Source organism: Montipora foliosa, chromosome 14, assembly GCF_036669935.1.
Source record: "Montipora foliosa isolate CH-2021 chromosome 14, ASM3666993v2, whole genome shotgun sequence".
In the NCBI taxonomy this organism is placed as follows: domain Eukaryota; kingdom Metazoa; phylum Cnidaria; class Anthozoa; order Scleractinia; family Acroporidae; genus Montipora; species Montipora foliosa.
In genome coordinates, this window is record NC_090882.1 from 12,361,031 (window position 1) to 12,383,530 (window position 22,500).

Consider the following 22,500-nt stretch of genomic DNA (forward strand, 5'->3'; position numbering starts at 1 on the left):
TCTCATCCTGAAAACGACGCCAAATAATCAAATTTGAGGTTACGTGGAAGACGAGAGCACCTAACGATAACTCAATTTTCTATCCAAACACCCACATCGTTCATACCAATTTTATTCCTGGACTGTTGTTGATACGCACTAACTATGCCGAATTACTTGGAACAATCGCAAAATTCGTACAATAAAGGGAAACAATATTTTTAGATAACGTTCTCGAAGCCGTCGTTGTCGTTGTCCCTGCTTCACCTCCCTAAAGAGGCGCAACACGCGTTCAAAGCATGGAGCGTGTTGTGGTTGCAACGCGCAAAACACATGATTTTTGAGATGCGGAAGGCAACCGGAAGAGAACATTTCGCGTGCCAGGACAGTGGTGTGTCCCAGAGTTTTACACTAATCGTCTCTAATGCACAGAAGATACTTAAGAATATAAATGTGGTTGTGTGATGACAAGTTAAAGGGGAAAACAGCTCACTTCCGGTTGTCGTCCGCGTCTCAAAAACGCAAGGACGACGACGACGGCTACGAAAAAGCCACAAAACAATGGACTTCATGAACAAAAACGCCCTGCACGTGCCTTTTTCATTTTGGCAAATTTTTTTGCCGTCCTCGTCCTGACAATGACGTAAACTGACTAAATTTGCGGTTGTGTAGATGACGTGAGAATCTGAAGAAATATTTTTAATTTTCTTCCCAAACAACCACACCATTCATGCTAATTTTATTCCCGCAATGTTGATAACACTTTCCATTCCGAACGACTTGGAGTTATCAAGAAATTATTACAATAACAGGAAACAATATTTCTAGAAAACGTTCTCGTTGGCGTCTTCGTCCCGCGTCCTTTCGTAAGGTGCCTGTTTTTATCTTGACCTTGCCTACGACCCTTCCGGTGTTACTTTCGTCGCCATATTGAATCCTTTGTCGTTTTGCTTACCTAGAAAACGTTTATGCATGGTCACCACATCTCCACCGTACAATGCTCGACAATGAAACGAGTTAACACCAACAGGGTAATCAGCATTGTTGCGACACTGCGACAAAAACGAAGATAATGGCATTCATACATTTTGATTCAGCTCTGCCATCTTTCTGGAAGCAACAAGAACAAAATACGAAAAATTTGAAATATTCAAGGCATTCCCCGAAGATTTATACCTTGATGTAATCTGTTAGTAATACTGTAACAAATGCAAGTGGACTCGTCGTGACTACAATTACTGTTACCTACTTATCTGCCATGCGCATGACCATGGAGTGGGGCACAAGACCAAAAGTAAAGACCAGCAAAGATACAAAGCAAAGGCAAAGAGCACTGATCCGTGTAGGTAGGCACTTTAAAAATCCTTCAAAGCCACTTTTGGCTGCCAACCACAAACATGAGCCGCCACCCATGCCGCATGACTAAGGGTGCATACGATTGAAATTTAGAAATGGGCTGTCTTGCGTTTTAAAGCAACAAGGATAATAAACATATGTTTAAAATAAACAAGTAGAGTGGTATAAAATGAATATCAAAACGTGTCAGTAGTTATTTAAAAATTACAGACGTTTCGGGTGTAGAAGGGTTCTACACCCAAAACGTCTGTGATTTTTAAAAACTACTGAAACTTTTTGATATTTATTTTATATCACTCTACTTGTTTATTCATTTTAAAGTGCCATGCATCTCCTACAAAAAGGTTTTGGTTATATGTTTAAAATAGCATTTTAGCAGGTGTTTGACAATTTTAAAGTGAATCTCCTCATAAAACCAAGGGTTTCTAATTTCTATTCCATGTACGGAACACACCCCAAGACCTACATTTAAATATATTCAAGTTAGTCATCATCATATCTTTATTTACCCTGAGATTTTAGAGCAGCTTGGTGTAGCTAATATCTCCAAGCATTTTACCCTGCCAGCCATGATACACCACAGAGAACAGACCACAACACCAGAAAAGTGAAGAGCCAATAGGCATTGCTGATGACAAGGGCAAACTTAAGAAAAATCCATGTGTTTGTAACAGTATTTCAATCCATGACCTTCTGAACGATAGTTCAGATGCTCTTCCACTGAACTATAACAGACTTAAGGGGACAGGGACCCGTTCCTTGAAAGTCCTAAAAACTTTTCTGGCCGAAAACATATTTGTGAAACTGCAAAGCGCTCATTTTGGGAAGCCGACCTTTCAACATGTTTTCAAGATAACAAAAAGAAAAATGATTGTGAAGTTTGACGACTTAAGCCCTCTCCGTTTTTCAGATGTTTCAAAAGTGGCCCGTAAAGTCTCAGACTGTTGAGAAACGGGCCCCAGACCATCAAACTAACAGGCTCAAGTGACTAATATCCTGTACACTGCTACAACGTAAATTTATGGAAATGAGGGTGACTATACCTGCAAAGGAAGCTCATAAGATAAATATATAGACAGACAGACAGACAGACCACTTTGTTAAAAGTAAATGTATAGATCCGATTCAAAATTACTAATAAAGGTCTAATGCGCTTTTTATCCAATCAAACAGCAGTAAAAACAAATGCTTCCCGAATAACGGGCGAGTCTGCTAGTCTCCGGAGCACAGGCAGCCCAGGAATAATTTATGGAACAATGGAATTGTAGGATGTAAGATTACAAAGATATTGCTGAGTTCCAAAGTCATTATGGAGTGGATACAATATTATTTCCAGCTATGTGTAAATCCTTACTTGACAATATCCTTGTTTTAAAGACAAACCTTGTGGTTGTGCTGTCTGTGTTTACGTAAATAGATTAAAACATCACGTGTAAAGCGTGCGAATTAAAGTTGTTTTTCCTCATAAAATATGCGTGTGGCGTTCTTGAGGAACCATCGCCGTTGTACATATAAATCCTTTCGATGGATTAAGACCTTCCAAGGTGTCTACTTTCAATCTCCCGAAAATGAAACCTAAGTGCTGAAAAACAATACTCTCAACGCGAACAAAGTGACTGTGCTGCTGCAGTGATTGATACTGTTCGTATACATGACGACTTTTATATATAACATGAACATGTGAACGGCAATATTTTTTGTTATCAAGCAATGCAAAGTTTTGGCGGTTAATTCCTACACAATGTTGAGCTGGGAAGGCTAATTTAATGATCAATGCATCGACGCATTTGTTCAAACAGCAAGAACTGACAAATGGAACTGTACGATAAATATCCACAATAACAATCCAATGCTTACTTCCTAATTTATCTACTTTGAGAACTTCGACTTACCTGACATTAAGTGATACTGACGTTAACCGACACTGTGCATGTTAGCAAGCTTCGGAAGTTTATGATGAAGAAACCAGCAGTATTTTGTATCAATTCCGTCGACATCTGGCGATTTAAATGTCGGCGAACTCTTGCCAGATAACTCTGAAAATCCCTGGGTGCAAAAGTTTTGACGTCACTTCCGTATCTGAAAAATAAAACCATGCGCTGTTACTCACGACTTACTCTTGTATGCGTAAGTTGACATCAGAACTTTAAATGTTGGCTATGTCTATCTTCTTTTGAGGCGTTGCCTTGCATAATCCGTCCTCTCTAACATTCATCAATGATTTGATCGTGAGTAATTGAATGCTGGTGATGGACTCTTGTTATTTCATGGAATCATCACCTCAAGAAATTCTTGTGACCTCCTAATAATGTTTCTCGGCTAGATAAAACCGATTCTATTGGAAGCAAATAAGATGAAAACAACGGCAGAAAGAAATCAGGAACGCCAATTAATGCTAACTTCTTGACCACTCGCCTAATTAAGGGGGGAGGGGAGGGGAGGGGGTTTTTCATAGCCAGATTACAATACTGTCAGAGCGGACGTTTTTACGAAACTGGGACGTACATTAAAATAACGATCATGAACAAAGCAACAGGTTGGGGGTGGTGAAGTCTGGAGCTCACAACCTACAATGAGTGACAAAAGTACAATGAGTTGAGACACTGAACTGGGAAGACCACAGTTGTGAAAAATTTATTTCTACGGTACATTTTCGACTTGAAAAGATAAGGGGGAAGATTTGTCCAACATTCCGCAGTTCCTGAAGATGGATAATAAAAAATGAACATTCCTAAAAGTGGGTGAGTGATGATCAACCCTTATGTCGCTTATTGTAGATCCCACTTTTCCAAGGAAAACAGGCATATTAAGGCTCTCGTTTTACTCTTCCAGCACCCTTTATTAATTGAAATCAAAGTTTGAAAGACCATCACATGTCCACACAGTTTAAATACACAGTTTTCACTAAATCTGCCCCCGCCTAAGATAGTATGAAAGGCAGTTGAGATATGTTTAAATTATATGCTGACCATGTCGCACGTGTTTTCGATTTGCGTCTGACAAATCGTCGCTGGCCCCTGTTTCTGATTTGTGTCCGGACAGAATCAATTTCTGAGCCACGTAACTCGATTTACATCAGATGTGCTTCAATGTTTGATTTTTCAATCGCTAACCCGAACAGCTCTGGTTTTCCGTGCAGATCGTGTAGAACAATACCAATATCACTTACGCGCCCGGTTGAGCAAATCGATATTGATTCCCCCTACAATATCTACCAATTTATACATTTATCCTTCTTAAGTGGGCAGTAAGAAATTTGATATATTCTGAAAACCTTCATCAATATATATTTAATTGTTGAAGAATATAACAAAGCCATCAATGTATCTTAAGGAAAGCTAGTCACAACACCTAGACCGTCTTCTGCACCTCCCTCAACAGCCATTGGTCTTCGTGTGCATTCCATGTGGATCTTTAATCGACCCTAGGAGAAATGATACCACACTGTCCAGTCATTATTAAAACTTAGCTACTTTTGTCTGTCTATTTACTCGGCGGAATACCAGAAAGGTATCCCAGTTATAATCTCGGTTTGCTTTGGTCGGTGCAGCAAATTGGACAATACTATCAATGAGATATTTACTATAATCTTGCCTGTTGACAACATAACGAAATAGTCAGTGCAGAACTCCTAGCAGCGGCATGTTGGAAATGCCCGAAATTCCTTCGTTTCTTTCAGCTGTTCTTTGTACAAGCATCATCCGCGGTTGTCAATTTTTTTCTTTCAATTGATAGTTCCACGGTCTTCATGTTAGCTAGCTAAACGGAAGTCACCGTATTATCCACAAGTGTCGACACTGTTAATTTCGAAACTTTGCAGCTGGTTACCGGTGTAGCTGGTAGGAAGAGGGCTAAATTTCACTTAGCCAAAGTAATTACAACTGAGAACGGTTTTTCACAAGTTTACTCTCTCGCGACGCTATTGTTTCACACTCCTCTGCCTCACTGATTTCACTTTGATGTCAAGCTGCATCCGACGGATTCACGTTATTTCCGATCAGACAAAAACTACTCCAAAGTCTAGGTGACCCATTGAATTTATTTTTAAACACCAACGATGTTCACCGAAACGTTATCCGTTGTTATGAATGAGCCGGCATCCAGACTTCAATTCGCTGCAGAAATATTTACTTCTTTTCTTCCGTACTTAACCAATTTTTGTTATCAAAAGAAAGCATACCTTCAGTCGATTCAATCCTTGCAGTTTGCTTCTAACCCTTCCAAAATGTATCACCTTATTGTTGCGCAACATGATATTCAGAGTAAACGCTTAAAGAGCGTCTTGTTAATTGATTTTTTAAATTTATCACATGACCAGAGGCCGGTGGATATGTGAGTGCGGAGTTTGCTCTAAACCCTTTCATGTTCCAATGTCCTGAGGTGAGACATGATACCTATAGAAATTAAAGATTGTACTCATAAATTCAGCACACGTTCTGCGCGTCTCGAGATACTCGGGTTTCCTATCTGTGATGCTTACTAATTGAGGGTTTTTTTTGCGCGGTTTAAAACTATCCGGAGAAAGTAGATCTTCGTAAGCACTCTTGGTATCCAAAAAGAAAATTGGGGGTAACCGTGCATTTTTGAGAGATACTCAAGCTTTAATTTGAGAAAGAACGCCATACATTGCTTTGTATTTTAAAGGTTTTTAAAAATATTATTCATGAATTACTTTTGAAAAATGCGCAGTTACCCCCAATTTTCTTTTTGGATTTCAATAACACTTGTTGAGATCTACATTTCCTGCATAATCATAGACCGGGGCAAAAATACTTTTGAGTTAGTAGGCGCCGTCCTTAATTAATGAATTACTGACGCTCATACTAAAAGACCCCTCCACCTGTTCACGTGTATAAAAAGGCCTCCAGGTCAAAAAGACGGTTTGAGGTGTAGTTTACCCCTTTCGGCAATTACCCGTATAAACGAACCGGAAACCACGAAGGGCTTTGCTCCAAAAAGACACCCTGAATCCGCTAAGTTAACCGGCAAATTTATCTTGATCGTAAGGGCAAACATTTTTCGAGAGAAGAAACAAACATATAAAGACCAATGTAATTGTATTAAGTTAGTAAGTTTCTTTTCATTTATCTCCATTTCTTTGCTGTTGAGGAGGTTAAAACCGCGGCAACTGCTTAAGCAATGCGACCAACGTAGTTTGCGACCACACAAAAACAAATTGTACAGCTTATTATAGTTATTATTCTTAAAATAATAATGATTGCAATAATTTCGATATCACAATGGATGAAACCGCTGTATTGAAAATTGATTATTGTGTTGTTACAAAAGATACGTGCTTTTTCTGTTATTCTGTCTTTCCGCCGAAATTATTCCGCCATCTGTGCGAGTATTCATGAGTTTCCCAATTTACCTCTTTTTGCGCTAAGTGCCGAAAGTGGGGTCATCGGAAGATAGCTTGCGCTGCAACGACCAACAAATAATCAAAAATAAAGAGAACGAAGAAAAATGGCTCATTGCAAAGTCGAAAGCCACAATTTAATGTAAGCATTACTTATTGCTTTGGTCTTTTTATAAGTCAGTTTCTAAATGTTCAATAATTTGTTCCATATTCATTGCTGTTAAGCTGAGACTGACAGCAAGCCGGAAATATGGAGAATTTTTTCACAATCACGTATATTTAATTACTCGCAAATTCCACAGTGGTCGTGGACAAGTTAACATTTTCTATATATATTTATTGATGTTAATCTTTATGAAGCAGCTACAATGCGATTGTTAAGAGCAAACCGTCTTTAACTTTGCAGCTTAATAATTGGAACGTTAGGAAACAAGAAGAATACAACATTGCATGAACAAATTTAAACAGACAACACCTTATTTCATCCTGCTTTCGAACAAAGTCCCCAGTCAGTTTTTTCTCTGCTTCTTACAAACTTCAAATTCCTTGAAAATTCCATTCTTCTTCTTCTTTTCTTAAATGGAAAGACGCAATCATGTGCAAACTATACCGAAAAGCCGTTTCCGGAACGATTTAATTGACTAAAAAATTTACGAGAAATGGCGGTTTCTGTTGAAGCTATTGAAAAGCAGTGATACAAGTAATTTTGTTCTTATTGCTATTCAACTCTTAATAACTTAATTTCTGTGAAGCTATTGACTATAAATTGCTTTTTTTCGGTCTTTATTAAGTTGAAGCTTCCAGTCCTTGCAAATGTGAAGTGGGCATGTAATGAAATATAATAAACGTTTCTGCCAATCTGAGGGTGAAATAGAACGATATCAAGACGCAAGTGATTGGTTTTTACAAAGAAAACTTGTCTTTTCAGGCACATCACGGCCTTTTGTGGCAAGGAAGTGGTAAAACTCGCCATCACAAAATCACATTTTTCATTGTCAGAAAAAGTCATAAAATGAGACCAAATTAATTAAAACGAGGAGAGTCAAAGAGAATATTAAAACACCGAGTGAGCTTCTAACCTCATAATCACAATAGGAAAGTTTCGATTCAAGAAAACTCTCTCTGAAGTTATTGACAGTTTTAGAAACTCTTTAAGTGATGAGTACATATATTCCATGCATATTTACCAACAGGCCCCTTCCTTTAGCTTATTATCTTCTGTCTCACGGATTACGCTTGAAATCGTAATTTTGCCGACATCTCTGTGTGGGCGGAAAGAGTCTGGTTCAGGTATGTCCTTCTTATTAACTCTCACCCGACTAGAGCTATTATCTTTGAGCCTTTAAATGTATGCAGACATTTCGACAGCAAACAAAATTGATAGGGTTTAAAGGGGCCTTATGAAGGTTGGTAGTTAATCCATTGTTCATGTGACAGTAATAAGAAGGTGCAGATCAGTGTATGAAACATATTAACTGAATTCCGTAGTTATTACACCACTCTACAAGTATTCAAGTGAACAAGCTCAGTTGTTGGAAGTTAAGGATGAATATGTTCAAGATTTTTTTCATAGTCGTACTGTTTGCTTTAACAAACCTGAATGTACTAACCGAAGGCAATGGATCTTGGTGGCAAGTATTGGTCAACATACGTATCCTGTTATACTAACGTTTTCTAACGTTTTACTAACAACCATGACAGTGTTCATAAACAACTATGTTGTCATAACGTTTATCGGCGTTTAATCTAACACCATCCTCCTTTCTTGTCAATTTAGGAACCTGGGTGTAAAAGGCTCCTCAAAGCCCCCGAACAACTATAACTTTCAACTTTCGCCAGCAAACGGAGTTAAGCCAGTCACTCCGAAGCAACAACGACTATGCCGAAAGTACCCCGAACTTGTTCCGTTCATTGGTCTGGGTGCAAACATCTCCATCAGCCAGTGCCAATATCAGTTTAAACGTAGAAAATGGAATTGTTCAGCGCAAAGTCCTGAAAATGTTTTCGGCAAAATTGTGAAAATAGGTAATATTTTACTCTATTCCCGTGTTTTTTCATGCTTGTCCATGCTTCGTTCTGACCTTTACTTCCTCAGTTACTTTATATTTCAGTCTCAAATTCGAATGTCACAGCTATCGATCTCATTTATTTAATGCCGAATTTATTTTTGTATTATGTCAGCAAGTAATCCTTTTTAGAACTCTTTTCCTCTCACACGCGGTTACTGAGAGAACCGGCCACTGCAGTTGTACAACGTTCAACAAAAAGTCGCTCCTTTATATCACATGCGCGTACATTTTGAACAAAGAAATACCGATACATAATCGAGATAAATTGTCGCTCGCACTCCCCAAAAATGCCACAAAACCCTTTTTAATTTTTTACAGAAACGAGACCTCAACCATTTTTCCTGTTGATAATTAAGTCACAAAATTTGTTCAATTGGTAATAAATTGCCAATTAAAACGCGCTACAAGAATAGTGTAATCAACCGTTCTTTTACGAAACGCAAAGAGCATAAAAAAGAAGTTTCGTGAATGATTCCACATACCTTCGAAAAGTTCTCGGATCGGAAACTTTTAGTTTAAGTCACAGTGAAAACATTAATTGCCAAAAGGTTAATCACAGAGGGGCTCAACACTAAATGAAAATAAAAGACTAAAACTCGTTTAACTTCAGTCAGGAAACTTGAAACTTGGACAACACAACACTGAAAGTTACACGCGAAGCTAAATAAGTGGCAAAGTATCCTTGTCGCTTTCATTGCACTTTGTATCTATTTGTATTGTGATGCAAACAGTTTGCATCTCTTATCGAGTAATAGCACTTCATAAAAATTAAGCAAGTGTTAGTAGTCCTGTCTATGTAGAAAAGCGTATTTATTGTGATATCCAGTAAAGACTAACTTAGTGACTCAGCTTAGAGAGAAAGAAAAACACACGTTTTGGCAAGGAAAGACAATGAAAACAACCAAAAATAACCATGGGCGTAGTTCTGTTGTTCGTTGCAGCCTGTGACAAAGCGCGATCTCCCCGAGGGTTGTCTTCTAATAATTGCTATGCAACATAAAATTTGCGATAGTGACAATCAAAAAATGAATGCTAAGCGTTATATTAAAGAACATTTTCCCGTTTTAGCCTGCAGGGAGACAGCTTTCACTTACTCCATAACAGCAGCAGGCGTGTCACACGCCATTGGAAGAGCTTGTAGCGATGGAAAGCTCTCCGCTTGTGGATGTGACAGCAGATACAAGGGAGTCAGCAATGCTGGATGGCAGTGGGGTGGCTGCAGCGACAACATTCATTTTGCGGATCAATTTTCCAGGAAGTTTGTCGATGCAGGGGAAAAAGGTCGCGACTTTCGTACTTTGGTTAATTTGCACAACAACGAAGCAGGCAGAACGGTAAGTCTTCCCCTGGACAAGCAATACGGCAAAATGAACTTTGCGTGTATTCAACGAAGTCCCTGAAAAGGAACTTCTTCTCTACTTATAATATGAGCTTAGTTTTGATGAATATCAATGCACAATGAACTTTTTCCTGTTTTAGGTCTCATTGGTAAGTTATCGAATCCACTGACGGCCCTGATGCTGCTGATGTACAATGTTCGAAAGGCCTTCACTGTCCAATAAAGCAATTAGTTGTCTAGTATTTTCTAGTTCTCTTTTCCACAGCACGGTAATATTAATTTCGCTTCATCAAGCAGTCCTTTATTCTCAATTTTTGGGCTTGGAGAGAAGATAACGGCGCAATTAAATCGGCAACTGAAACTGAAAGCGGAAGCCGCAGGCAACGATTTTTGTTAGTAATTAAAGAACAGACACTTTCCGACTGATAATTTCAAAATGAATCAATTATAATTGTGCCGTTGCGGTGGAAAGGTTGTCTGTAAGGAAAAGTCTAATTCAATTGTTTTTTAAGTGTCTTTTTCTTTTCTCTATCTTCGTCAGGAAGCTTTAGCGAAGCCGCGCATTTGGCATGCCTTAATAAACCATGTTTTGCCTAGATGGCGTCGGTTATGGAAGACTGTTTTCGATGATATGTTAGTCATGAGTTTTTCGCGGCACCGAAGAATTATTACACCTTAGAATGCTGATGATGAAATGAATATCTTTCTCATACTATCAATTCTACTTAGCTAAAAAAAGAAAGTCATAAAAGATTCATCGATCCCTCACCAGTTTCTATTCCTGTTAAGTCTTCCTACCTTCCATCGAATTTTTGTCAGTTCTGTCTTTAATGTTGAGCCTGTATTATCCCAAGTTGATCAATTAACAAATCTGAACACAATTTCCCAACACTGCAACAAATTTAAAAACTTTCAGTACGACATGTTGGAGTACACTGAAGCAACTGGGAAGTGGGACTTTAAAACTTAAGTGAACCGTCAGTACAGAGTTACACTGACGCTCTGTTGCTTGTAGACACTTCCGCCAAATCGTTGCATTTGTACAAAGGAAATTCGTGATGTCGCCAATTTACAAATGATTTCGCAATAATGCATTATTGAGGGTGGATATTTGCGGCTCAGTTTGCGCTCGAGATCAGTTTGCACGCATTATCAATTTTGTTACAGCAATACGGCGTCTGGCCTCTCTTGGAACACAGTAACTCGCTCTGAAAGTCGTGTAACAAAGAAGTTTCATTGTCATTGATAGACAAAAACTTTAAGCTTTATTCAAATGAGTAGTGCTGGTTCTTGCACGTGTACTTGACTCATACTATATTCCTCGTATGTCATACAGAAGTGAATTTACTCTCGGTGTCAAAGCGTACCTCAAGGTGGCGATTTTCTTAGCAAACAATGATCTACAACTAGGACCAAATACCACACCGAGGACTGTATACCGGTCTACGGTTTCATCGTGTTTGACCAAGGATACTAGAACGTATTAGATCAGTTTGCAGTTGTCAAATCAATCTCTCCCGTATCACTTACTTTGTAGCCTGAAAAAAGTCAATTGTATGATGTTAAACAGAGATTTGCGGTATAGAAGAGTGCCACATCAAAACGCGAGCCACGATTTCTTATCCCTTTGCCTTTCACCGCGCATCGCATCGCATCGCATCGCCCCCAACCCCCCCCCCCCCCCCCTTCATCCGATTGCAAATAGAATCTAGCACCCACGAATAATGTAGCACAGCCCGTTCTCAAAGGCCTCTTTTGTTTGTTGGTCCGCTTAAGACTTACAAAACACAGTTAGTTACCAATGAGTTTGTATCTCACATTTTCTTTTTTTTAATTTTCTTTCCAAGGCTGTAAGAAACAATATGGTTCGTGAATGTAAATGCCACGGCGTGTCCGAAGCTTGTACTGTACGCACATGTTGGAACCGCCTGCCTGATTTTAGACGCATCGGTGAGGTGCTCAAAGACAAATTCGACAGTGCCTCCATGGTAGAATTTGAGGAAAACAACAATCGTAATGGACATGCAGCTAGAAGAATAAAGCCAGCGTTTCGTCCCAAAAACAAACTTCACAAGCCACCTACGACTGCTGATCTTGTGTACTACGAAAAATCTCCGGATTTTTGCGAGCGCAATTTGAAAACAGGATCCCTCGGGACGAGAGGACGCTTATGCAATAACACATCCCTCGGGACGGACGGATGTGATTTGATGTGTTGTCACAGAGGCTACTCGACGAGTGAGAATGAATTGGAAGAACTCTGCAACTGTCGATTCTTTTGGTGTTGCAAAGTTAAATGCGAACACTGTCGATCGAAGCAGATAATACATAGATGCAACTAATAGAAGAAATACACGAGAAGACTAAATAGAAGACCGTAAGTTTATTTTTGACCGAAAAGCTAGGCAATTAAAGTAAACATCAATTTACCAAAACCGTTATTAGATTGTCGTCGTGAACTGCTGACACTGTTCGTTATTGCCGCCTATCCTTAGAGAAAAGGAAAGGGTATTTCCCAATGTTTTGCCTCTAATCTCGCATAAATAAGCTAGATCTGGACTCGAGTATAGAGAACGTTAAGTTCAACGCGCACACAGCGAAGATTACTAGCATGAAGATCACCGACAACATATTACATCAGTTCTTCAGCCAAAGGCGCACTGAGGTTGTAAGAATTTTGGGTATGGAATATATATTCTCTGCGTCAAAAATGAGAGACCGCGTCCAAAAAACTCAGGGACCTCAGAGCCAAAATGCAAATAATTCGTCTGTACGAAATACGGTTCCACGGCACTGGAGCAAACATTTGCAATCTTTTTTCGGTACGACTAAACGTCCATGAGATGGGAGAATAGGCTTGCCCTTATTCTGATAGTCTCGTTTTCATTACGCCGGGCTAAGTCCGACTCAGTGAGTGCAGAAAATGGGCAATTACTTGAGTATTGACCTCATCAATACTATGAATACTATGGATTTCCTTGTCTTTCCTAGGACGTTATATTTTTTTTTACAGTCGCCTAGCATTTTGAAAATAGACATAACCTTTTTGTACATCGTTTAGTCATTAGGGTGTCGTCGGTAAGGGCTTAAATAGGCTATTTCCGATTTCATGTCTGTCTCCTCTTCAAACCGAGTCAAAGTACGAAGTTTTTGTGACCGTAATTAGTTTTACCTTAAATATGAATAAAAACTAATTTTCATAAGAAAAACTTCGCATTTAGACTCGCTTTGAAGAGAAAGCAGACGTCAACATATGATACGTTCAGTTGTACATAGACTGGAAACCACAATGTTTTATATAACTGCAACTTTAACGTCAATATATAGGATTTAAATAATGTTATGTGATTTAGTTATCATAACAATTAAAACACGATTATCTTTTTGTTCACTGTTTAGAGTTACTTTCCTTATTTACTATGATAATTTTAAGCAAATGCGCATGCGTAAACGCCTCCTTTACGCCATTAGATGGTGTACGCATGTACCATGTGGTAAACAAAATAGCGAAACATTAAAGTGTTTGACATCACACGCGTCTTAATGTGGGACTGTTCCGGGCTAGTAAAGAAAATGGTAGGTTGTTCGTGTCTCCTGAGTGATTCCATATAAGCAGCTTGAATGTTCCAATGGAAGCGTGGGCCATGATATACAAGGGGTCAGCTAACGTGTTAAAAAATTCTTCGGCGCTCTCGTTTTAGCCTGCTTTATACAGAAATGCGCAGTATACACAAACGAGAAAGTAAAAAACAAATATGTAAAACGAAAGAACCAAGTTGACGTGACTTTTTTTCAATTCAGACAGAAAACAGTTTTCCATGACTTACTGAGTAACACTGTTTTATTGTGAAATATTTTGCCTAAGGTGGTTTCGTGAAAATTTGACCTTTTCTAACAACCAATTAACCTTCGAGTTAAAAATATCCCATCTGGGATTCAATGGCCCGATTCAGTGTGAAGATATTCACTACGCTGTGAAAACTGATCTAGCACTACTATGACCCTTTTTGATTGAGAAAAATAAAGCGATCGGTATTTTCACCTTGCAAAATTTCCGGCTTTTTCTTTTAATCAACAGAGTCAATATGAGGGCATCGATGTTTACTCACTATGAAAAAAAAATTAGCAAGTATGGAGTTCTTTCGATCAACGATCCAAAGATAATGGCTTATCTTTAAGTTCACAAGTAAAGGGAAAAACTAGAATAAACAAGTAGTTCCGTTTGATGCAGGTGGCTATCCCACGGACTGACTGATTCTTTTGACACGGTTCACATAGTCATCTCAGTATTCTGATTCTCAGTTCTAAAAACTGCATTAACGTCGCGATTTCGAGCAGTTGTCACCTTATAATTCAAAATTACCGAGTGTGTTCTAAGGCCTCTTGCTTTGAAATTCATCATGATTCTCAGTTGAAAAATTAATTAATATACGGAACAGCATATATTGGTAAATGTCACCGAATTAAGAGGAAACTAAATATGCAAAAATTGAAGTGTAAACTTGAGGTACCGGTGCGCGGGCGTTTTTCACCGAGTTTGTGTTTATGAGCTGAGGCCATTTGTTTTAGACAAACGTTGCACAAGGGCATATTTTCTTACTTCTGAATATAGGGGGTTTTTTTTCAGGTTTTATCAGCGATCTCAGAAATTATTCAGTATAATAAGTGAGTATTTCTTTTTTTTTTTTACTTTGACCGAAAAAGGAAGAAGAATACGTATGATACTTTGACAAGGCTCTGGTTTCCAAGGTAACCGTCCACAACAGGTTTTTCTGATGCAAGCAGTATCATTAGTTTACCAATTCACTCAGTGTTGTAAACTGAAGAGATGTTGAGCATTCTGCCATTGTTCCACGCTGAGGGATATATCTAGCTGTATGTATAACTCGTGTCTTGTATGTTTAAATGAACAGTCTTCATCTTGTGGCTTCAATGATCAAATCTGCCTGTCAAATGAACTCTGATCTATACAAAGTGGTAAACGCCCGCAGGATCATCACGAATTGTTGGTATCATCAAAGAAACCGAAGTTTTATCCCGGCCTGACTTGGGCTTCGGCAAAGTGCAACTGTTCTCAACGCAACAAAAAGAAACTAAATACCGAAAAGGTTGAACGAGACATTTGATCGAGACATAAAACTGAAGTTTGAAGACGCTGGAATATAATGACACCTCTGCAAGCTGTATGGATTACTTTTCATATCATATTATTTTTTTCAACTTGGTTTGGTAATCTTACGGTTTGCGTCGCCATATGGCAAGTCAGGAAATTAAGAACAGTATCAAATGCCGTAATATTCAGCTTAGCTTTAGCTGATTTGATCATGACAGTTGTCTTTGGGTTTCGAATCGTCGCTCTTTCGAGACAGACGCCATATCCGACGGCTTGTCATATTTTTTCAGAGCTTGCTATTACAATTATATGTTGCATAATTTTACATTTGGCATGCATTAGCATGGATCGATTCATTGCTATCAAGTATCCACTACGCTACAAAACAGTCGTAACGCGCCGACGAATGATGGGAGTAATAGTCGCAATCTGGTTGTTTTCTGTGATTGGAACCGTGGTCTTCCCTCACTCTCTTCCCAAAGCGGAATACCAGGAATTTCTGGAGTACTATGACACCTTTCATTTGTGCCGCATGGGCAACACTCCTCATGCACAAGTTCGTCAATTCCAGAACACGTCCAAAGTATTTGCTGCGTTGATTCTTGTCTTTTATTTTATAATCCCTTTCCTTCTCATCTTCGGTAGCTACGGCTACGTCATCAAAGCATCACGTGATCAACAGGTTAAACTTCAAAACAATGCTCATCTTGAATCTGAGGCGATGAGGAAAATCGAGATACGAGTCGCTGTAACTTACGGAATTGTTATTGGGGCATTTCTGTTATGTTTTTTGCCGCTTTTTATTGGATTTTTATACCAAGAGCTCATAACGGAAGAACGCAGCGATATGACCCTCACGATGCAAATTTTATCGACGGTGGCATCGGTTAGTGCATGCGTCAACCCAGGAGTTTATGCTTGGAGAAGTCAAGATTTTAGAAAGGCTTTTAAGAAAATAATTATCAGAAATAGTGGACCAAAAGAGTCAAGAAACAAAAGGACTGCTTAATTTAAAGGGCAAAGTCTAGGCGTGGGAACGCGAGGAAATGTCCTAGCATGCAGTCGAGTGCAAACAAGACCATGAGGACCTTAATAAAGAGTTAATATTACTTTCAATAAAAGAGAAGTAAAAACAGTAGTCAATCGCAAAAAGCTGAAAAGATCAAGGCTGAATTAATGATGAAGAAATATATTTGTATGGGAAAAGTAACTTTGAGCTTATAAATGCTATTTAAAATAATTTATTTATTTATTTATTTATTTTGTGATTCGCCCTAGGGCAGGTGATAATACAATAGGACTCTAGGTCCCCTATATAATATTAACACCCAATAAGCTGTAAATGTAGAAATAAACTTCACTTACCTCTACGCACAGTTGTCCTTGTCTTTTCTGTGCAATCGGAGGGCAAACTGTGTCCGTTTGAGACGGGTTTGTGGCTTTCGAATTTTTACGATGTCGTTAGTTGTCATTTCCCCTCATGTTAATAATAACCATAATACATCCTAATGAATAAGCAAAAAATTAACCTTTTTATTATAATACTACATGTAATCAAATACTGCTACTTATAATAAAAATGATAGTATATAATAATAATAATAATAATAATAATAATAATAATAATAATAATAATAATAATAATAATGATAATAATTATAACAATAATATCAGAAACCCATAAGGGTTGAAACGAGTAACGCGCGTTCACAGCTTCCGAATATTCAGTGCGTACTGATTGGTTGAATGTTTCAGTGCTAAGTACCATATTTGGAAACCCCTCTCTCTTGTTGTTCCAAATATGGTACTTCGCAAATCGAATATTCAGAAACTTTTTTCCTAGAACACAAGGGGCCGTTACACGTTTCAACCCTTATGGGTTTCTGATAATATCAATAACATCTTTATTTAAGTGTCAATTGATTCAGCACCAGAGCACTAATTGGTGACACCAATGAAATCATGAACTCAAATCTAATACTACTACTACTACTTCTACTACTACTACTACTACTACTACTACTACTACTACTAATAATAATAATAATAATAATAATAATTATAATAATAATAATAATAATAATAATAATAATGTTAACCCATTGACTTCTGAGCTGCAACCCATTGACAAGTAAAATTGCCTGGCGATAGACAGAGTACAGTCTATTAGGTCTTACTCCCAGGAATCAATGGGTTAATTTTCCGTCCCATGAGTAGCTCTGCTGGCGAGTGTCCACAAGCAAGTGGGGTAGATCTGTATGCTAACAGTCCCTTGGTCTTTCTCTTTCTTCAGAAGAGGCTTGGTAGTCTTCAGTGCTCGTTCAGCCTCGCCGTTTGCCTGTGGGAAACGGGGGCTATTTGTTGTATGTTTAAATCCCCAGTCCTTTGAGAATTGGGTAAATTCTGCTGAGGCATACTGTAGACCGTTATCACTCCTGACTTCCTCTGGAATGCCTTGTCGTGCAAAGATCGCCTTGAGCTCTCTGATAACTTCAGGCGATTTGGTTGACTTATTCATTGCCGCTACCTCTACATAGCGAGAGAAATAATCAGCCACTATCAAGAAAGTGATATGATCGAGTTTGAAGAGATCAGTTCCAGTCACTTGCCACGGACGCTCAGGGAAGGATGTTTTCATAAGTAGTTTTGGCCCGATTACTCGGTGCCTTGCACAGATTTTACAGTTCTCCGCCATTTCTTGTATCTGACGACCTAAACCTGGCCACCAAACAGAACTTTTATCTCGCTCTCTGCATTTGGTTATCCCTTGGTGTCCTTCGTGTAGCTTGTCGAGGATTTCTAACCTCAGGGATGATGGGATATTTTAATAGTATTCCTTAAACTACACTCTCCTCTGTCTGACCATGCAATACGGTTTCAGTGTGTCATGACGATGGAACTCGTCCGGCCAGCCCCCAAGGCAATAATCTGTAATCTCCCTACAAATGGGGTTTTCATCTTGAGCCTCCTTGATTTGTAGTAACTTGATGTCTCACACAGGGAGTGAGTCAAGTACACTGCAGTCGAGATATATGTTCATCTCTTGTTCCTTTATTGTGGTCTCACACTCAGAACTGGTTGTGGATTCTAGAGAGTGCGTCTGCCACGTACATTTCCTTTCCAGGCACATGGATGACTTCTTTCAAGTGGAAACGCATGAGGCTCATCCGGAGGCGCTGTATCCGAGGAGGGACGTCATTCAGTGCACTCTTTGTAAGGAGCGGCACCAGTGGCTTGTGGTCTGTTTCTGCAATGATGGATTTACCCACGATGTAGTCACTGCATCGCTCACATGCCCAAGTCAAGACAAGGGCCTTTTTTTCGATTTGCGCATGACACTCCACGGAGGTGAGTGCTCTGCATCTTGCTTTTGAAGGAGGACCCCACCCAGTCCAAAAAATGATGCATCAGCAGATATCTTCGTTTCTCTGTTAGGATCATACAATGCTAGGATTGGTGCTTTTGTTAAGCTAGACTTCATTTCTTGGAAGGCTTTCTCTTGTGGCGGTGCCCAGATCCACTGGCTCCCTTTTTGCATCAGGTCATGAAGAGGTTTTGTCTTGTCAGCTAAGTGCTCTGCGAACTTGCCCATATGGCTCACCATACCGAGGAAAATACGCACGTCATGAACGTTACTTGGTGCTGGAAGGTTGGCACTGACCACGTTTCCAAGAAACTTGATCTTTGGGGCACTGAAAATGCACTTGTCGACATTGAGTGTAACGCCTGCTGCTGATTGGCGGTCTAAAACTGCTTTCAATCTTCTGTCATGTAATCTGTCGGGTAGGGCCATGACAAAGGACATCGTCAATGTTGCATTCAACTCCTTTCAATCCTTCAAGGATTCTATTCATGCACTTTTGGAATTTCTTGGAACCTGAGCTGATCCCATAGGGAAGAACGTTGAAGCAATACCGACCCCCAGGTGTAATGAAGGTGGTTAGTGGTCTTGAACTTTCTGACAACTTTATTTGCCAAAATCCAGAATTCGCATCCAGTTTCGTGAAGTATTTCGCTCCTGCCAGCTTTCCTAGGGTGACGTCAATTGAGGGTAACGGGTGATTCTCGCGCTGTACATACTTATTTAGCATTGTGAGCTCAACACACACTCTTACTTGACCATTAGGCTTGGGGGTCACTACCATTGGCGCACACCATTCCGTTGGTTGCACAACGTGTGAGATGACTCCACTTTCAAGCATCCTTTGAATTTCCTTCTTGGTCTCAGCATAAAGTAGCATTGGTACTTTCCTTGGCACTGACAAAGCAAATGGCTTTGATCCATCTTTGAGCTTGATGGTGTACTCTTCTTCCGTTTTTCCCAGACCAGTAAACAGCCTTGGATATTCGTGCATTACTTTTGCCTTGTAGTCGTCACTGGTTAATTCACACACCCTGCTTATGAGTTTCAGGTTGGCTGCTGCATTCCTGCCCAAGAATGGTCGGGCCAGATCCTCCACAACGTAAATATCTTCTTCAATGGACTTAAGGTCGTTGGTAAGACGAGCTCTGTACACTCCCTGACAGTTCATTCGGTAATTCAAGTTTGCATGGGCCTAATAGAACCCTGGTGGTAGGTTGTAACCGCGGTTGGCTCAATTAGAGAAATTTGTGACGTGGAATCACTGTTACGTCAGCACCACTATCAAGCTTGAATAGCAATGGTTTTCCATTCACCGATATCGTGGCAGTCCACGGTGTTTTGCTATTGCTTCGCACTTCGTCTAACTCTACTATTTCATCGACAAAAAATGATTCTTCAGCTTCAACTTCAAAAACAGTTCCAGATTTTGGATTTGCTAGACTCTTACACGCGTGCGCCCAGTGTCCTATCTTCTGACGTTTTCTGCACTTAGAAAGACGGGCTAGCATCTTGAAAATTTCGAAGGCTTGTTATTTGAACTTGAGTTTTGGCTTGAATTGGGTTTTGCCGGAGAGTTTTTGGTAGCAAATTTGTCCTTTTTCTTGATTCTTCCTTTAGCGATACTGTAAACCTCCACTGATTTCGATTTGAATCCACCATCAAGTATATATGCTTTGTTGGTGCTTTAGCGATTCGCGTTGTCTTGCCAGGTTTGTAGCTTTTCTAAACGGTTAACTTCGGATCGAGTTGTAACCTTTCCGAGAGGTCGCGATTTCGTAGGGTTAGGGTTAGGGTTAGGGTTAGGGTTAGACTATGCGGTCTCGGACCAATTCGTCTTTCAACGCACCAAAATTGCAGTACATCGCAAGGCCATACAAATCTGTGATGAAGCTGTCAACAGATCCCCCCTCTCGCTGGATTTGGGAATTGAATTTTGCTCGCTCGAAGATTGCGTTTCTTGTCACAGTGAAGTGGTTCTCAAATTTGCCTTTTACCTGATTGTAATCATTTTCTTCTTCAGTTGTGGGCTCAAATGAAAGGAAAATGTCATCAGCTTGATCGCCCATTGCATAAATTAAAGTGTTTACTTGGTTTTCGCCGCTTCGCTTTTCGAGGCCGGTGGCTTTGCGAAAGCGTTCAAATCGTTCAATCCATTTTGGGCCAGTCCTCCGGCTTGAATGAAAATTTCTCCGGTGGAGGGACTTGAAAGTTTGCGACCGGTTGGATTTCTGGTGCGGCTTCCTGTGCTTGAGCTACGGGTGGTGGATTTTGCTTGGAGGAAGTCGCACCGGGAGAAACCTCATGCTAGGCGGTTGACATGTCTTTGTCCAGTTTGTCTTTCTTGGTTCTGCTTTCCAAACAAACTCAACGGTTAATTCACAGTTCGATGGAAGTGTAGCGAAGGTTCAAAGCTAATGTGAAGCTACCACTTCTGACACCATGAAGCGTTATCCAATTTTAAGACACAGGACGAAACAAAGTCAATCAACAACTGACATGTTTTATTCCTTCTCTTCCCAGTTCTCTTGCGCACGCTCTACACAGTCCAAAGTTCACGCTAACACAACAAGAATGACCTTCGAAGATTAAAAGGCAACACGGGACGTGGATAAATCTCACTGTAGAATTAGTCCTTGAGGCTCCTAGCTCAAAGTTACTTCCAATGATTAAGTGACCCCGAACCTCAAATATTTTGGCCTGTTCACGTGCACTGTAATTTTGGATTCCTACTATTACACATGCGCATATCTGTTTTTTTTTTTTCCATTTTATGAGGGGGGTGGGGAGGGTAAGTTAGAACACGGTTAACGTGCCCCTACTTTGATCGAGCATCCCAATCGTTTTCAAAAATTCATAAATTCAGCTATTCAAGACAACGAAAGGTCTCATTGCATGAATTAGTTTCAAAATTGAGGAATAAAATATAGTATCGTCGAAGGCCGAACTTCCAGGACAAGAGCGAAAGAAACGGACGAAATATTGAAGATTCATGAGCAATGTATCATTAGTTAAAATTAAAAAAAGAAGACTTGCGACTGATTTTTACTTGATTTTCGCAGCCTCGCTAAAAAGTGCCAACAAATTTGGCGAGCATGAATTGCTTCAGCACGGCCCGACAAAAATGCACGAATGCGCATGCTCAATCGTAAAATATCTGCGAAAGAAAACTGGGCCGTGAAGAAGAGGATTTCCTATCCGCTCTGTCGGTAGTATAGCTTAAGTAGTGGGGTTTTAACAGTACAGGTACAAGAGACGCGCGTGCTATATGTATCTTGACGGTTCGAGGCTCCGGCACACAGCCCATAGCTATCACTGCTAGTCTTTTTTAATTTCGGCCCATGTTTCACAATGCGCTGGTGTTTACAAGCGTGACAGCCATAGCTATCACTTACAGGAGCAATCGGTTTAACGCGGTTTGTACGATCTCTTTCATTTCTCGTTTTGAACTTGACCCTCGTGGTAACTTTTTCTCATTTTGGCCTTGAACTTAGTATTTTTTAGAATATAGAGATGGCCTAATGAAATAACTGGTGTTATTAAATTCTCAACCTCGGATAATGCATTTCGCGTGCTCTGATTGGTTCACTCAATCTCGGTTATCAGCTCATATACGGTAGTTTGACCTTATATGGTATATGTCAAGCTAAAAAAATTTTCGCCGGAAAGCGAAATTTCTCTTTGAATAAAACCAAAAAAGAAAAAAAAATGTTTGTGGAAAGTTTGGATCAATTCCGACGTTTGGAAGTTCGCGAAAAGGCAAGAAGTGTTTTTTTGAGGAGCCTGCGTCTGTCTGACCGCAAGGTATTTCACAACATCGCATCTTCATCAAGTTTTCTCGATTTCGCTGGGTTTTTCTCGCTTTTTTCGCCCGTATTTCGTACTTCCAAATTTTTGGAGTTTAAGGAATTTAATAAAACAATT

The 22,500-nt window shown here is 39.6% G+C and overlaps 2 protein-coding genes and 1 long non-coding RNA gene across 3 annotated transcripts in view; 2 read left to right on the plus strand and 1 right to left on the minus strand.

The window, feature by feature from the left end:
• LOC137984345 (uncharacterized) overlaps positions 1 to 3,356 on the minus strand; it is an 11,437-nt gene extending 8,081 nt beyond the window's left edge. Inside the window, exons 1-2 of the long non-coding RNA XR_011119114.1 lie at positions 3,228 to 3,356; positions 935 to 1,089 (exon numbers count right to left, since the gene is read on the minus strand). This is a non-coding gene — a long non-coding RNA (uncharacterized lncRNA). The remainder of the gene's footprint in view (positions 1 to 934; positions 1,090 to 3,227) is intronic.
• A 4,791-nt stretch (positions 3,357 to 8,147) lies between these two features.
• On the plus strand, positions 8,148 to 13,483 carry LOC137985163 (protein Wnt-1-like). Its single transcript, XM_068832675.1, has 4 exons — positions 8,148 to 8,325; positions 8,472 to 8,719; positions 9,832 to 10,097; positions 11,950 to 13,483. Exons 1-4 carry the CDS (start codon positions 8,240 to 8,242, stop codon positions 12,442 to 12,444), a joined length of 1,095 nt encoding a protein of 364 aa, XP_068688776.1. The 5' UTR covers positions 8,148 to 8,239; the 3' UTR covers positions 12,445 to 13,483.
• A 148-nt stretch (positions 13,484 to 13,631) lies between these two features.
• LOC137985119 (histamine H2 receptor-like) lies at positions 13,632 to 16,570 on the plus strand. Its single transcript, XM_068832611.1, has 2 exons — positions 13,632 to 13,678; positions 14,807 to 16,570. The coding sequence occupies exon 2, from the start codon at positions 15,268 to 15,270 to the stop codon at positions 16,222 to 16,224; it is 957 nt and encodes a 318-aa protein (XP_068688712.1). The 5' UTR covers positions 13,632 to 13,678; positions 14,807 to 15,267; the 3' UTR covers positions 16,225 to 16,570.
• Positions 16,571 to 22,500: the final 5,930 nt, after the last annotated feature.

Excerpts from the sequence above, each read along its gene's own strand:
- LOC137985163 (XM_068832675.1), top strand. The coding sequence starts at position 8,240 with ATGAATATGTTCAAGATTTTTTTCATAGTCGTACTGTTTGCTTTAACA. Across the intron at positions 8,720-9,831 it reads CGGCAAAATTGTGAAAATAG|CCTGCAGGGAGACAGCTTTC; the intron begins GTAATATTTTAC and ends TTCCCGTTTTAG. Across the intron at positions 10,098-11,949 it reads ACAACGAAGCAGGCAGAACG|GCTGTAAGAAACAATATGGT; the intron begins GTAAGTCTTCCC and ends TTTCTTTCCAAG.
- LOC137985119 (XM_068832611.1), top strand. The coding sequence starts at position 15,268 with ATGACACCTCTGCAAGCTGTATGGATTACTTTTCATATCATATTATTT.